The sequence below is a fragment of the Mastigoproctus giganteus genome, chromosome 9, assembly GCF_048544385.1.
Source record: "Mastigoproctus giganteus isolate SK-2022 chromosome 9, ASM4854438v1, whole genome shotgun sequence".
NCBI classification, from domain to species: Eukaryota; Metazoa; Arthropoda; class Arachnida; order Uropygi; family Thelyphonidae; genus Mastigoproctus; species Mastigoproctus giganteus.
This window is the reverse complement of record NC_143583.1, coordinates 47,457,992-47,475,435: the sequence shown is the minus strand read 5'-3', so window position 1 is coordinate 47,475,435 and position 17,444 is coordinate 47,457,992. Positions and strand designations below refer to the sequence as shown.

At 35.3% G+C, this 17,444-nt stretch overlaps 1 protein-coding gene across 1 annotated transcript in view; it reads left to right on the top strand.

The window, feature by feature from the left end:
- LOC150080200 (sodium/myo-inositol cotransporter-like) overlaps window positions 1-10,842 on the top strand; it is a 185,763-nt gene extending 174,921 nt beyond the window's left edge. The window contains exons 15-16 of the mRNA XM_090380642.1: window positions 9,929-10,082; window positions 10,803-10,842. Coding sequence (XP_090236768.1) covers window positions 9,929-10,082; window positions 10,803-10,842 — 194 coding nt within the window. The remainder of the gene's footprint in view (window positions 1-9,928; window positions 10,083-10,802) is intronic.
- Window positions 10,843-17,444: the final 6,602 nt, after the last annotated feature.

Sequence of the window (17,444 nt, the reverse complement as noted above, 5' to 3'; positions counted from 1 at the left end):
TGATTTTAACTTTTGTGGCAGAAAAATTATGTAGTCCATGATTAAATCTTTTGTGAGTGTGCATGTATACAGGAATCTCTCACCAACTGTGGGGTATGTGTTCCTGAAAAGTACTGTGTTTGACAAAACCACAGTTAGTGAGATTATGCTTGCTAGAAAATAGTGAGGTAGGAAAAAACAATAATAAAAATGATAAGGATGACATTACAGTAAGAGAAATAAGACAAGGTAATAGAAACATATTCAAAGATTTACTTTTTTACTGAGCATTTAGAGGCCATAATAAAGGGTAAAATAAATGTTCATTCAAAGCATGCATTACAAAAAATAATTCCAAGATAATAAGCTTCTGTCCTCCACTTCCCTACAGGATTCCTCATGTGTGAATGTTGGTGGAAGATACTTGTTAAGTTTGTCAGCTATCTGAGCAGGATCGTCAACAGTCGAACCATCAATATCAAGTGGACCAACCTGATTCATCTCCTTCCTTCCTTCTAGAGTTTATATAAGTAAAGAAGACTTTGCTGTTTTTCTTTGCATTCTTTGCCAAAGATTTTTCGTAATCTGCCTTCGCTTGCCTAACCTCTCTTGTGATTTGAATACAGACTAGCTTGTATCTTCCATGGCTTCTGTTTCACCTGTTAATTTATATGCATTCCATGAATTTTTCTTCTCTGCCACGAGTCTCATTAGTTGATCTGACTTCCATTTCGGCCTAAACCTTGAACAGTACTTAGTACTGTTCTAGTTGTTATGAAAAGCCTAGTAGATTCCAAGGTTAATTCGTTGAATGCTTCCCATTTAAAATTTGCTGTTGGTAATGTCATCAGTTGGTCACACTGTATAGAATTGAATAACTGTCTAAGACCACTGTAGTTGCCTTTACGAAAGCAAAAACTCTTCCCTTTACCCCTCGTAATAGTTATATCTTTAAGTAAATCCCACATCAATGCACTGTGATCACTGCCCCCTACTGGTTCCTTTATCTGCACATTCTTAATGCATGAATAATCACTGCTGATAATCAGATCAAGAGTATTGCTCCCTCTAGTTGCCTCTTGAACATGCTACTGTAGAAAACAATCATCCAATAAATCCACAAAAATGCTGGTGTGCAAATGACCAACCCACGAGTTCCAGTCATTATCTGGGGAGTTAAAATTCCCCCCATTATAAGACATTCTGGTTTACTGGCCTACTCTAATTCTCTGTACAATTATTCATTGTATTCATCAGAGTCATTAGGCCTGTAACACACTGCTACTCTCATTTTTGCTTTCCCAGTGTCATGTCACACCAAACTGACTCAACTTTGCACTGTCCATCTGTGTCAACTGGATGCTCTTAGGTTTTTTTTTTCTTAACTAGCAGCATAACCTCTCCTCCCTTCCTATCCTGTCTATCCTTTCTGTACAAATTGTACTCCCAATATTCCAATTCTGCACTGCTTATATCAGTGTGACACCATGTCTCTAATACCCTGACAACATCCACAATATATCCAGGAAAAATGTAAACACTAGTCAAAAAATAAGTCTACAGGATGGATCAACAGGAGACATATTGTATACCTGTCTACATATTGTATACCATGTATATATCAGGAGTCACCAATTGGCCAATCACCAAAGATTTTTTACAGACCTCTAGTGAGTAAATTAACCAAATAATTCTGCATAAAATCTGATGTACTGTTTAAGTCTTCAGGTTGTGTTGGCCATGGCAGTCATTGAATACCTTCAGTTTCAAGATATTCCTCCACTACTTGAGTTCTATGTGCAGTGGCGTTCTCGTGCATGAAAAGAAAATTTGGGTCAACCACACCCCTAAAATGTTGCACATATGGTTCAAGGATCTGTTCTGAGTACCTATTCACAGTTACGATACCCCTGTCAAAACATGGATGGGTACAGCCCCCTTTTCTGATGTTGGATGGATGTTACCACATTCCTTGTCTCCAGATGAAATAACATCTACAATCCATTTGTATGCTAAAATTGGACTAATCAGAGAACAAAACTAACAAATTTGTTGGAGCACCAAGTCACATGTTCACGATGCCAGTTTTGACGAACTCTGCAGTGGTGTAGGGTTAATGGGATACAAACCACTGGCTTCTTGCTTAGAGTCCACTTGAATTTAGTCTTCTTAACACAGTCTGATTGGAAATGTTTTCACATGTAGCTGCAGCAACCTCAAGAGACAGTTAGTCGGTGACAGGACATCATAGGGTTCAGTCTTGCTATTAGTGCCAGATACGCAGTCTGTTCTGGTTGATGTAGCCCTCGGGCAACCTTGGCTAGCTCTCCTTGTAATGGTTCCTGTCCGCTGAAACTGCTTCCATAGTGCCGAGGCAACTATGGAAGCAGTCCTAAGGCTGCCATCTCAATGAATCATCTAAATGATGATGACTTGCCATCCTGAGTACCTGAGATTTGACTATTCTACTGAGAAAGCCAAAAAACAGGAATGAAGTGATTTGATCATAACCAGTATTTTTATAGGCTTGAATATTGTGCAGATCTGTAAGGTGGTAGATCAATATCTATTGGATACTCAGAATTTGCATGCCAGGATGCCTATTATATCAAATATTTGTCTTGAGCAACAGTATTCACAATAAAATATTCCTGAAAAACAGTGTTAATTTTGTTGAGGTGTGTGTGTGTGTGTGTGTGTGTGTGTGTGTGTGTGTGTGTGTGTGTGTGTGTTTAAAGTTTATATTTTTTGGGGGATATGAGTATTTACTTATCGTATAAAGGCTATATGGCAAAGATGGAAATGTAAAGAGCACAAGGTGCCAAACTAGTAGTTTTTATTTGGTTTTTAGGAGCATTAGCAGCTAAGGCCATATTGCTCCAGGATATGCAGTGGTCATTCCCTGACCTTTCCACATTCTCCGTATTTGGTGGTGACGGCTCGAACCCCGGTCTAATTAAGAAGCGTGTGCTACGCACTGCTGCTCCTTCCCACCTGACTACGGAGGCGTCTCAAACTAGTAGTGAAAGGATAAAAAGAAAGAGAAGTATTAAGGGTGGATGATAGGGAAAGAAGGTGATAAAACCTAAGTGATACACTGAATTTAATTCAGCCCTTAATTTCTTATAATTCAGTGTATCATTAAGATTTTTTTTTTGCCTTCTTTCCCTGTCATCCATTCTAAATACTTCCCTTTCTTTCTATCCTTTCCCTACTAGTTTGGCACCTTGTGCTCTTTACATTTCCATCTTTGTCTGTCAGCTCTTTCTCTTGCTTAATTATTATAACTTTGTTTATTTATTATTATTTTTTTTCCCAAATGTTATTAATGCATATCAACAAATTATATCTATGTCGACAGATACCCTTTAAAATTTACAGATACATTCTGTTGACTGTATTTACAAGTTATTAATAGCAGTTTTTATATTTGATAGTTTCAAAAATTGGCATGGGGGGGGCAGTGCTCCATTTTAGAAGCTTAGACACAATGTGGGCTTATGCGAGCTGAAAATGAAGAAATTCTCTGGAATTCGGATTCAAAATTCATGAAACTTAATCAATACATATATAAATGTACAATATATCTTCAAATTAAAAAATTAACTAATGACAAATTTATATATTTTTATGATTTTAATTTTATTTTACAATAATTCCACTCTGTTCAGCTATCAAGTTTCCTATAAAAATAGGAAATAATACATAAAAGCATTTATATACATATTTTAAGTTTTTACAACTTCCAAATTCCTCAAATGGGGAAAGAATATAAGGATGTTGTGTAGGAGCATCTAGTTAATAGCAGATGTATAATGGAAATAGCATGAATTTGTTAAAGGAAAATCATTTCTATCTAATCTACTAAACAGCTCTAAGACTGTTATGAACCTTGATGCTGGGTTGTTTTCAGATTTTGGAGTGACTCCATTGTCTTGATCTGTACCGTCATCATCATATATCATCGTTCTGCTATTCCACTGGTCAATGTATGAAGCCTCTCCACCATGCCCTGTCTGTATACTTCTCTCTGTTGTTGATTTCACTCCAATTTCCTCCTCTCTTAATGACATCGGTCTTTATTATGTCCTGCCATCTCATTCTTGGTCTTCCCCTTGGTCTTTTGTCCCCTTAATTGTAAATCAAACATTCTTCTTGGCAAATGCCTCTCGTTTATCCTCTTGACATGTCCAAACCATTTCAAATGGGACCTTTCAATCCTATTCTGGAGTTTTTCAACTTGGATTCTCTCCTTAATTGCATCATTCCTGATTTTGTTGTGTCTTGTCTTTCTGGCTGTGCTCCTCACAAATATCATTTCTGCCCCCTGAATTCTGCTTTCATCCTTTTTCCTCATAGTCCAAGTTTCAGATGCATATCTAAAAATATTGTACCACCAATATTTTTATATTAATTACTAATTAATATAGTAATATTAGTTAGTACTGATATTACTATATTAATTAGTACTGTATTAATCAGACTTAGTTTATTTCGAATTTAGATAGCTATTTTGAAAGTTAATACTTAGTGTCCGTAGAACCTCCATCATAACTTTCTGCCATTATTGGAGTATATTAGATCAATATGGAATGGCATAACATATATTCCGAACTTGATAGCATAAAGTATAAGGTAAAATTAGATAGCATAATGTGTAGCACTGTATTAGGAATCTGTTAGCTTAGTATAGTATTTTCAATTAATCAAAATTTATTAATCGTATTAAATTTCTTTGTTAATTAAATTATGACCTAGACTAGAGCAGCAAAGCAATGGGCACAAAGTAGTCGGAGTGCTGTGCTCGGGAGAGAACCGAAGGGGGTGATTCTCCAACTCATCAGTCTAGGTGCCTCCATAGCCAGGTGGGAAGGAGCAGTAGTGCGTAGCACATTCTTCTTGATTAGACCGGGGTTCGAGCCCATCACCACCAAATATGGAGGATGTGGAAAGGTCAGGGAATGACCACCGCATATCCCGGAGCAATATGGCTTTAGTTGCTAATGCTCCTAAAAAACCAAATAACAACAACCAACTCATCAGTCTAAAAAAATTTGCGAAAAGTGAAATGTATGCAGACTTTCTGGAACAGGACATGATCTAGCCAAGAAGAATGTCTTTGTGTGTGCTATGTGCAGATAGTGTGAAGAAATTAAGCACCAACTCAGCGTTCTGATGGGCATCTATGAGAGTTTGAGGTGTAGGATAGATGCTCTCAAAGAAATTAATATGAGGGTCCCACATTCTCTCAGCTGCCCAACTCAATGCCAGAGCTCACTCCTGTGTATCAGGCAACACAGTGGAAATCTCCAAGGCAGAATGCATTGGTCTTGTCAGGGAGACGGGGAATATATTATGTAAAAAGGATAGGTGGAACAGGACCAGGGTATGTCTGCCATGGTTAAAAGTTGATGACGTTGTAGAGTAGATATCATCCTTTAAGGGCTTGAAAGGTGATACTGTTGTACACGTTGGTGCTAATGACATTAAGTTAGGAGATCTGCAGATTTACTTAACAAGTACAGGTCAGAGTTGAAAAAAAAGCTGTGAGTTACGGTTAAATTTGAAAGTGTCTACAATTCTGCCCAGGCACGATAGGAGGGAGTATATGATAAGAACATTGCCAATCAATCTGGCTCTGGAGGGATTGTGCAAGGCTCATGGGGTAGAATTTTTTTTTTTTTTTTTCCCAGCATGGTCTGTGCTTGCTAACAGGAGAGACTGCTTCTACAGGGATAGGTCACACTTAAATAGAAAGGGTGCAAGAATATTTGCTGATGTTGGCGAGGCAGTGTTAGGTGATTTGGAAAACTGCTGGCTTGGGGGGGGGGGGTTCACAGACTAATAGATTAACTGTGCTGCAGGGAGAGGTAAAAGTGATTCTTGCACTGTTATTGGAATGAGCAGCAGCCTAGAGAGCAAGTTGCTGGGGATTTCAAGAACTGCTGGAAGTCATCATGGAACAAGTAAATACATGGGCTATGTTAGGTAATTAAGAGTAAGAACAGTTGCATGTATACCAATGATAGAATTATAGTAAATAAATTTGATGAATTTGAGATGCTAGCAAAGACATCAAAGGCAGATATTGTTGGGATATCAGGGAAGAGGTGTCACAGATATAAGGAATGCAGAATTGGAATTTGGGGAGTACCATGTGTACAGAAAGGATAGGAAGGGAGGAGGGGTTATGCTGTTAGTTAAGAAATGCATAAAATCTAGGGAAGTGTATCAGTTAACGTTGGTGAACAGTGTAATGTTGAGTCAGTTTGGTGTCACATAAGCACTGGGAAATGGAAAATGAGAGTAGGAGTGTGTTATAGGGCTAATGACCGATGAGTACAATGGAACAGTTGTGCAGAGAAATAGTTGGCCAGTAAATCAAAATGTTTTGTATTGGGGGATCTTAACTTTCCAGATATTGACTGGAACTTGTGGATTGGTCACTCACATGCTAGCAAGACTTTTGCGGATTTATTGGAGTATTGTTTTCTACAGCAACATATTCGAGGGGCAACCAGAGGGAATAATACTCTTGATCTTATTATCATCACTCATTATTTATGCATTATGAATCTGCAGATAAAGGAACAACTAGGTGGCAGTGATCACAGTGTGCTGATGCGGGATTTACTCAAAGATGTAACTACCATCAGGGGTAAAGGGAAGGGTTTTCTTTCGTAAAGGTGACTATAGTGGTCTCAGACAGTTTTTAAATTCTATACAGTGGGATTAACTGATGATGCCAAAACAATGAATTCTAAATGGTAAGTCTTCAACGAATTAGTCTTGGAAGCTACTAGGTCTTTCATACTAACTAAGAAATACTGTTCAAGATTTAGACCTAAATCGATGTCAGATGAACTAATGAGGCTTGTGGCAGAGAAGAAAAATGCATGGGATGCATATAAATTATCAGGTGACACAGAAGCCTATTGTCGAAGCTAGTTTGTAATCAAGTCGCAAAGGGGTTAGGCAAGTGAAGGCTGATTACGAGAACTCCTTGGCAAAGGATGCAAAGAAAAACAACAAAGACTTCTTTACTTATGCAAACTCTAGAAGGAAGAGGATGAATCAGATTGGTCTACTTGATTTTGATGGTTCGACTGTTGGCAATCCTGCTCAGATAGCTGACAAACTGAATGAGTATTTTGCATCTACAGTCACGCATGAGGAATTCTGTAAAGATCCCCCGGGAGAAATTAAAGTGGAGGAGAAATTAATAAAAAAGCAGTGTGTACCCTATATGCATGAAAGATGTTTTATTTTATGTGAAAACATCTATGACAGCAATTTTTGAACAGTTTGATTGAAACTTACTTAATTAATTTGCTACTTAGATGGTTGATGTTAATCAAAATCTTGAGAAGCAGATTTTATTAAAGTTTGCATTTTATTCTTGCATAATATTACTGCCTGCTGCTTACTCTACCGAATCAATGTTAGCGACTGAGTTGGCATCATTTAGGAAGTGATGTCATTTCCATATCTTAGTACAAACTTACTCTACTGAATCAACTATCTACTCTACCAAATCAAAGTTAGTGACTGAGTTAGCATCATTAATGGCATTTAGGAAGCGATGTCATTTACATCTTTTAAAATGTAATAGCCACCTAATAGGAAGTGATGTCAATTGCGTCATTTCCGTAAAAAAAATCATTAACAATCAATTGCGTCATTTCTGTTACCATAAGAAAATTTCGTTACCAATGAATTTTACTCTAGTTGTTGTTCTTTTTGGTTTTTAGGAGCATTAGCAACTAAGGCCATATTGCTCCGGGATATGCAGTGGTCATTCCCTGACCTTTCCGCATCCTCTGTATTTGGTGGTGACGGGCTCGAACCCCGATCTAATCAAGACACATGTGCTACACGCAGCTGCTCCTTCCCACCTGGCTACGGGGCGCCTTTTACTCTAGTGCTGCCATGTATGTTTTCACATCAAAGAGGCACCTGAGATGGATGTAATCTATCCAGTTATATTGAAGGAGACAGTGAGGGAAGTAAGCAAACCCTTAGCCATAATTATGAGAGCATCCTTAGATCCAGGGGAGGTTCCCACGGACTGGAGATGTGCAAATGTATCCTCAATTCACAAGGGAAGTCCAAATGATGACGCAAATAATTATAAATATTATTTGTCAGTTAGTTTAACTGACACAAATAATTAACTGTTATGGGGAAAATAATGGGGTTACTGGTTAAAGAAGCATTACAGGATCATCTAGACAAAACTGCAGTAATAGCTCAGACACAGCTTGGGTAGTTAAGGGGAGGTCTTGTCTGTCCAATTTGATTGGATACTGTGATGTGGTCACGAGGGAACTGGATGCAAAAAATAATTTTGATATCACGTACTTGGATTTCAGAAAGCTTTTGATACTGTTGCATATGGAAGATTGCTGTACAAATTGGAGTGTTATGGCATTAAAGGCAAGTTGCTACAACGGAAGAAGGTTGGCAGGGTTGTTAATGGCAGTAAAGACAGTATGCTACTGCAACAGGATCTAGAAAAGTTAGGCAGATCGGCTGAAAAGTGGAAACTGAAGTTTAACATTGACAAATGCAAAGTACTACATATGGCCCAAGAGAAACGTACCAACTACTGGTACTACACTCAGGGAAGTGGAGAATGAAAAAAACCTGGGGGTAATTGTAAAATTTGTTTTTAATTTAATGGTCTAAATGGATTACAACTCAACCTAGCCAGGATCTAATATGCTAGAATAATGTTCATTTGTAAAAGGATAAGAGTTTGCCTAAATATGATATGTAGAATACTTCCGTATGATACTCTCCAGAAATTAAAACAAATATAACATTACAGTAAAAAATAATTGAAAACAATTTAAAAAAAAAAATTAATTGTTTTCAATTTATTTTTTACTGTAATTATATAATATTGGGGCACCATAGTTTATCCATAAATTAAACTACGTACGTAGTGTAAAGGCATCGTTTTTAATTGTATCTCATATTGTGGCTACCTTCACAATGAGATACAGGTATTACACTACTTCGAAAAAGTAACTCTTCTCTAGTAGAGAAGACTACTGTTATTTATTCTTAGTGGATACCAACTCCCAGACGGCACTGTTTCAAAGCTGTTAGCCTGTCATTGGTGGGTGGGCAGGTATCCTGACAATGCAAATATGCCATCACAGGTACATAGTTTAATTTAAGGGTAAACTATGGTGTATCTACACCAATATTATATAGTTATTTAAACTCATATGCTATTATGCCCTGTGCATTTTGTCTTTAAAATACATTATCATTTGTTCATCATTTGGCATCTCTCATATTGTGAAACCACTTCGCAGCTGTGTTGGCATGAATAATTAATATCATTTGGTGATCATTCATCACCATGTCTTTCACTATTGCTACTGTTTCTAATTGACAGATGTTGATGGATCCAAACAGCAACCATCTTTGTGCTGTCTTTCACAAGTAAAATTTGAAGTGCAAGCAGAGTAGGATCCCCTTGTATTGTCTGCATATTAGCATGGATCTCCATTAAAGACAAATCCTTCAAATGTGCAAATATTGCTAATACAATTCAGATTTCTCTATTTTTCAATTTTTATGCAAAAATCCGTGCAGGGAAAAAAGAAAACTGTTGTTAGTGCAGTGATAACGTTATCCAGTGATGCACATACTGAATGATAGTTTCTACACACAACTTCAGAATTTTCTGAATAATATAGCTAGTTCATTCTGTATTCTTCTGAAACCAGTTTCATATATATGCCCATTTGGCATAGAATACATGCAGTTTGCAATTCACAATATAGTTTATGCCTCATGGTCTTAGCTGCTTTGAGTGTTATATCAAACAGTCAAACTGTGTTTATTAATTTTTTTTTAATTATTAGTTTAATTTTTATTTAAAAAATCTAATTTTTTGTAGTAGTTATTATAATTAAACTTTTTTATCCTCCAGATGAACTAAAACAAGACGACAAAACAGAAACTTGTGTTTTACTTCGACGTTTCTTCACTTGGTTCTGTGGGTTTCAGAAGTCGCCTGAGAGTAATGAAAAGGAACAGAAGCTTTATGCACATTTAACTGAGATTGCTTTCCTTCATCAAACAAGGTGTGAAAAAATCACCTTGAGCATTTTTCTTGGACTTGTGTTATGTACAGGTGTCTTTATTTTGGTATTTTTTTCTTACAAGACTTCCCTTTAAGATTGCTTAAGTTTTAGCTACATATATAGAAAGATCAACTGAACTGTCTTTTATAGCAAAATTTATAAAAAAAAAAAAAAGGTTGCTTGTTTTAGTTTTTTAAGTGATTTTGCATTTTATAATTATGTGCATTCATAAAAAGATCAAACAGAATTGAATTTTATTACATAGACTGTAAATATAAATAACATTAAAGCACTTATTTTCTCCTTCCTTAACCCTTTCAGAAGTATGGTTTTGATTTTTGGGTGCACTGCACCCAAAAAGTATGTTTGGAGTATGTTTGTATATTTATGCTTTTGAGGTAGTTTTATCTGTCTGCTTATGTAAAACTTTCAGTACTTGCTGCTGCCATCTGGTATCTATTTCTGGGTATAAATAGCTTTAAACATCAGAGGAAAGGAGAGGAAGGAGATTGCTTGATTAGCCTCAGTTGTCTAATTTTGACTTCTGCAAGCTGAAATTGAAGAAATTCTCTTGAATTCAAATCCAGCAGTCGATGAAACTGAATCAATTGATACATAAATATATGTAGATATTGCATCAAAAATCACTACTTTATTTTTACAAATTTATTTTTTTAAGGAAATATTGATTTTTAATTTCATTTTTATTGGTAATTTTAGTCTAATGTTCGGGTTATCAAGTCAAAATATAACACATTAATGTTTAAAAGCATTTATGTACATGGTTTACATCTTTATAAAATAAACTCTGTGAACAAGCTCACTTTCCAGAGCCTAGAGAATATTGAAAATTGCTTCCCTCTCTCCCCTGAGCTCACATATGATCAGTAAACGTGCTTCTGAAAGGGTTACCAATTTATCAAAATTCCTGAACTATTCAGTTAACTCTTCCATAACATTGGAATAAATGTGTGCATCTGTCAGAAGCTATTAAAATTAATGGGTTTTAAAGGCAGAAAATAATTTGCACATAGTGTTAGACAATCAACTTGCATAATGTTGTCTCAAAAAACATGAGAAAACTGAGCAAAGATAAAATACTTTAAATTTTGGTTTCTAGTGCACCCTACTATGAAAATAATTTGCAGTACTTAACTAGGGGGAAAAAAATATACTAAGCACCAATAGAGGAATATGATGAATAATGGAATGTTGCTTTGGATTCAAAATTTGTTTTCAGGGTGGGAAGGAGAGAAAGAAAATACTAAAAAAAAAAAAAAAAATCTTTGTGGCAACCCAATTGCTACTGTACCAGAGCAGACTGAAAAAGGAAAATTTCATGTCTGAAAAAAATGGGCAATTTGAGTAACTTTTTTTTTTTTTTTTTAAGGTAATTATAATAAAGTTTCTCCAGAAATGTTTTGATAATGATATTGCATATCTTCAAACTAATCATTTAGTTCAGCAAGCAGGACTCAATTTCTTTTATAAAAATTATAAGCATTACAGTATTGACTTCTTTTGGAGTGTTGCAATCATGGTTGAAAAGGGTAATTTTAGAAGTAATATATTATAATATATTACTATATATTAATATATTATATATATTAATATTATATTCAATAACTGAGCATAAATCTAATCATGGCCACACTTATTCTATTTACATTAAGCTTTTAATAATCACTACTACTCTGAAAGCATTTCTCATCACATTACAGGTAGTTCCCGACTCTACAAGTTAATTTGTTCTTAGCGCGTGCGCTCATTACAACTAATTTACTAACACAATACACACAGAGTAACAAGTTTACAAAGAAAAGGAATGAAGAGAAGATTCTGAAAATTTGTTTTTCATATGATTGAAGATTGCAGTGAAGGAGAAACGCATTTCACCATAATAACATAAAAACCCACACAATTCCAGCTATCGGTATTTTCACAAATGCAATAACATCGAGTTTATAATTGATTGCACTAACAGAAAAGCCCAATAACCTGCAAATTGTTTTTGTTTTATGGTCGCGACCTCCAGAAATGTGCTTTAGAAAAATATCACAAGGTGTTCAAAATTGATTCTTATAATAGAACATATGATAATGATGAAAGTGTAGTGCGTTTTAATGATTTGAATTGGTAACTGATACAATTTACGTTATAAAAATGACCTTTTAGAGAGATAAATAGCTTAGTTATATAGCGAAAATTTCAACTTCTGAGGTCTTGGAACGAATAATCAAAAAACGTGTTATTGGGTTCACATTACAATATTTTCACAATAAGATGGTGTCTCTGGAATGGATTAATATTGTTAAGTGGGGTGCACTGTATTGTATAGCTACAGGCGCAGTTTAAAATCTGGGATTCGTGAATGTTTAACATTCATTTTTTGCAATTAATGTTCATATTTTCGAATTTGTTGATACTTGGGTGGAATGCTTAAACCTGGGAACTGCCTGTATTGCTTTGCTTATGAAATTCTCATTTGTTTTGAGTTACACTTTGTTTTTTGGAATACAGAGAATGAAAAAACCTGCAATGGTTGTTCAGATGGAGCACAATGTGTATAAGGTACATTCAAAAAGTTCTTGATGATTAGGGTAACTGATACAAAAAAAAATTTATCAGTTACCCTATAGCACAAGATGTCACATCACATAGCACAAGATGTCACATCACATTCTGGTGTTTGTGCAGTAACATGTTGGGATTGATGCAAGTTTTTTTTTTATATAACTCTAAGGGCAAAGTGTTTTTTTTTATTTTCTGATAGATGTGATAGAAGGAAAAGGCCAAATCAGATTTGAGGGGATGGAATTTAGTTGCAGAATAATGGTACATTTGCATGCAAGTCTGCTTTGGGTTAGCAGTGCCCATTGAAACTAAATGTGAAATAACAATATTACAGCATTCAACCTGCATGGTATGAAAAAAAAAAAAAATGTTGAAAAGATATATACCACTCTTCTGTGTGGCAGTAAAGCACAAAAGGTGAAAGTAGAAAGTGTTCCTGGATTTATTTCAGCAAAAATATCACTAGGCAAAAATATTACTGCTTAAGGATACTACTTTGAAAGTAATCTTTAAAAATAATGCACATTCACACATTTTCAAAAAAAAAAAAAAAAGAAAAAAGAAAAATCTAGAAACATTTTTGTGTATGTCACATATATTTTACTTTACATTGCAAAAGATTATACTAAAATGCAGTGGGTATTTAAATATTCTTTCCAACCTTGCAGAAGAAAATGCACTTCCTTACATAGAGTGCAAGTAACTGGTCTTTAATTCACTTATTATTATGATCTCTCAACATTTAAAATGCTACTTTTCAGAGCTTTGTCAAGGGACCAAAGTATGTTGAAATATTTCCTAGTGAAATCTATCCAATGTGCCCTTTGAGGATTTTTGTTTAGATGCAACCCTAGAATTTAACTTGCTTAGATGTCATCCTATTACCTGATGCACATATTCAGCATATATTGTGGTACTATGTGGCAGAAATTATGTATAAGTGTCTATGGTTCTCAAAGAAAATGTAAGCCAAACCTTACTGGCAGTAGGTAAGATTGCCACAAGCCTTCAGTAGTAGCAGAGATCTCAATGTTTCTTCTTCAAGCTCAGCATCTTGATTTCGGTAAAAATACAGAACACTGTGCCCCTTTGAAAATCACGTCGAGAAGAAGAGGGGGAAAGCAGTGATGTACGGTTCGTAACTCCACCCACTCACTGCGTTCCCTCTCTTCTCGACAACTGCGTGTGGCGAATGTCACCCGACATAACAGTATGGCGGAGCTGAAAAACAACGAAATTAACAGCAATACAACAATTTTTTCGGAGCAGCAACCAAAATAATTATATGCAAAAATAACACACTAATTTCTTTTTCAAAACGAAAAAAAAATAACGAGACTCAGTAGAAGACCAATTTTCGGCAAATAACTCCCGAAGTCCCATAAAAAAGGTAACCTAAAAACCTAACCATTTTTCATTAAACACAAATGAAAGACAATTAAAAACATGACTCCCATTATATTTTTTTTTTTCGTCCAATGACTGGTTTTGCCTTGAATCCTTCCCGAAGTTGTGTAAAAACATAACCATTTTTCACTAAACATGAAAAGACAATTAAAAACATAACTCCCATTATATATATTTTTTTCGTCCAACGATGGTTTTTGCTTGAATCCTTCTCGAAGTCGCGTAAAAACCTAACCTTTTTTTGCTAAACAGAAACAAAAGTCAATTAACACATGCAATGAACAATAAAATTGCTCTTTGCATAAGTACAAAACGGCAACAAAAATTTTTACTTGTTTTTTTTTTTTTTGAAAAGAACGCAATGGACACAATACTAGGTTAATGATACGTGAAAATAACACAGAAATACAAATCAAACTAAACTCACCTCATCAGTCCTAGCCTGTAGGCTTGTATATCTCCCGAACCCTCTGCAGGAAAGCCATCGTCCGATTTTCGCTGCCAGAGTGCATATGCCGACACATATATTTTCCGAGGTATGAGTCGAACTGACCATCCACTGTTCTAGATGGCAGTTTCCGTTTAATGGCACTCCATGTTCCCTCGATACTGTTGGTGTTTGCTCCAGTTTCAGGGTCGGTAAAATGAAGCGAGTGGTTTACTGCAATGTGCTTAAAACCTTCATCTTCCAGACAATCATAAGACTTCCAGCAGTCTGAAACAATAGTTGTTCCAGGCAAAATGGAAGTCTTAATGATGTCAAGGAGGACTTCTTTACTCCTATTTTCAACAACTCTGAAAAAACACCGTGATGTGCCTCGTTCAATCCCACCAAATACCCAGTGCCCATTTACTCTTTTTCCTCTGTTATACTTCCTCTTGCCAAACTTGCTCTCATCAATTTCAGCTACAACGCCCTTGCCGCTTATCATACTCCTTTCGCTTAAGCACAGCTGCACACACACACCTCCCGACAAAAACTGTGCCAGTCACTCACCGTGGTTTGATTTACACTCATCTCACTAAAAACATATTCACATGGTACAAAACATATTCGCATCCAATAATGGGTGAGAAGAAGGACCTCAATCATTCTTAATTTACTTTCAGTAAACCACGATCCCTTTCGTATAGACCTTTTAACGTGATGAGAATTGGCCCCTTTCTTTCTGCACACCCACTCAAATCCATCCCTAATGTCCTTTCGCTCAGCCAATCTCATCACACATCCACACTGAAAACACTTATACTCAGAAACAATCAAATTCACACTCGTACACCATTCAACCACAGCCTTACATCCGTCCCTTTCCAAACCATGCAACATTCTCGCACTCACTCGCTCCATTGGGACTAAACAGGCAAAAAAAAAAAAAAAAAAAAAAAAGTGACAGCAACACATGGCAGCAAAAAACAAAGAAACAGTTTACCCGCAGGATGGAATGGGATAATGACAAACTCAGGACCACGAGGCAATTAGCAACAAAGCAACAAGTATCAGCTGAGCACCGTACGTAGTAGAAACCAGCATTCAAAACAAAGAATACGCAATGAATTTTGCATTTAGTGCTCCAGTGACGTCGTGTCACGTGACGTCCACGTGAAACGAAGACGGGATGTAGTCAGTAGGTAGGGTCACAACCTGTCAATCACTGCTTTCCCCTGTTCTGACAGCCAATTACATGGGGGCACCGTATATTGGAGTAAGGCCTTGATTTCTTAATCATAAAGATTCATTATGATTCATTTACATGGAATTCCACTCCAGGAGGGATGGGGAGGGTTAACATTTATTGTAAATCCATAAAATTCTGCTTTTGATAATGCATAAAATTCTGCAAGCAGAGACCCATATACACATTCTTTTGGTAATGTATAAGATTGTGTGCATCAACATTGCACACAACTTCCCTTAATGCATGGTACTCATCCAGATTTGGATAGGATGTGGTGGACTGACTGCAGCCCTTCTACTATTTATATAACTTAAATTATTGATTACCTCAGATAATATTCTCTATAAACAATTTACATGTAATAAAAAAAAAAATTGCACCTGGGGTTATTTCTGCCTTCTGTGATTAGAAACAGCATTACAGTATACTGCACTGATTTGAAAAGAGAAAAAAAAAAAAAAAAAATTTAACACATGCCACATGTGACATATGTTGGCAGTTTAACAACCAGTTTGTTACACCCACTTTACGTACTTTGATTCGATGGCTATAGTGCACGTGCACTGACATATGCGTAGAGCATCAGCTGGTTGGGCTGTGGCCCAAACCAATTCAATATGCATTTTCATTTGAGTAATGTATACATATGAGGTCTTGTGCCAAAGATCAGTCTTTGAAATAATAGTAAATAGTGATGCAGTAATTATCTATCTTAATTATATGTAATTTCTGTATTTCTTAATTATATTTTAATGTTAATTTCTTAATTATATTTTAATATGTTAATTAATGTTTTTAATATTTCTTAATATGTTAATTTCTTAATTATATGTAATTTCTGTCTTGGTTTGTCTTACTTAATTATTCTCCATTCTGTATATCAATTTTGGAGTGAGATCTGTGATAAAAAAAAAAAAAAAGTTCCATGTAATGTACATTTATTAAATAAATGCAGTATCCTTATTGAGTCAGAAAAAATTCTTCCATCATATTGATGTAAATGTAGTGCCATGGTTGAGAAAACATCCTTACATCATATTGATGTAAGATGCAGAGAATGGCAATATAAAAAGTATGTATGCATCCAGTAAGTAAACAGTTGGATATAGTTATTTTTATGTGTAATGGGAATTAATCTTAGTTTGATTGTTACATCATGAGATGCTAAAATAATTTGTTTTTGAAAGCATTATTTCCATTTATACAGCTAAAAGATATAAAATAGGAAGGAATTGATATTCAGTACAGATAGAAAGTGTTCTGACCTAGCATAAGTATTTAATGAGAGTACTTTACACCACATTGAATAATTATCAATAATATGGGCCCATGATATTCAAAATCATTGTTTACATACTGTAACTCCCATATTAAATTCTTTCAATAACATGTCTAATGAAATCATAGTCATGTTCAGTACACAAAAAAATATATTTCTGGATGATGTGTGATCATTATTTATATACTGTAGCTCTTTTATTGAAATAAACTTAGATTTTGAATGTAGTGATTTGTGTTATTGGCATTGAAGATAACAATATGGCATTAAGATGATGAGTTCACTACAGTATAACTTTAGTCTGATTTTTCATGCAATTTTGTTAGTTTGCATAGTTTTTTTTTTTTTTTTTTTTTACTTATAAAAAAGTGGTATTCCCAAGATCTACAATAACTACTTCAATAATAAATATATTATTATCATTAG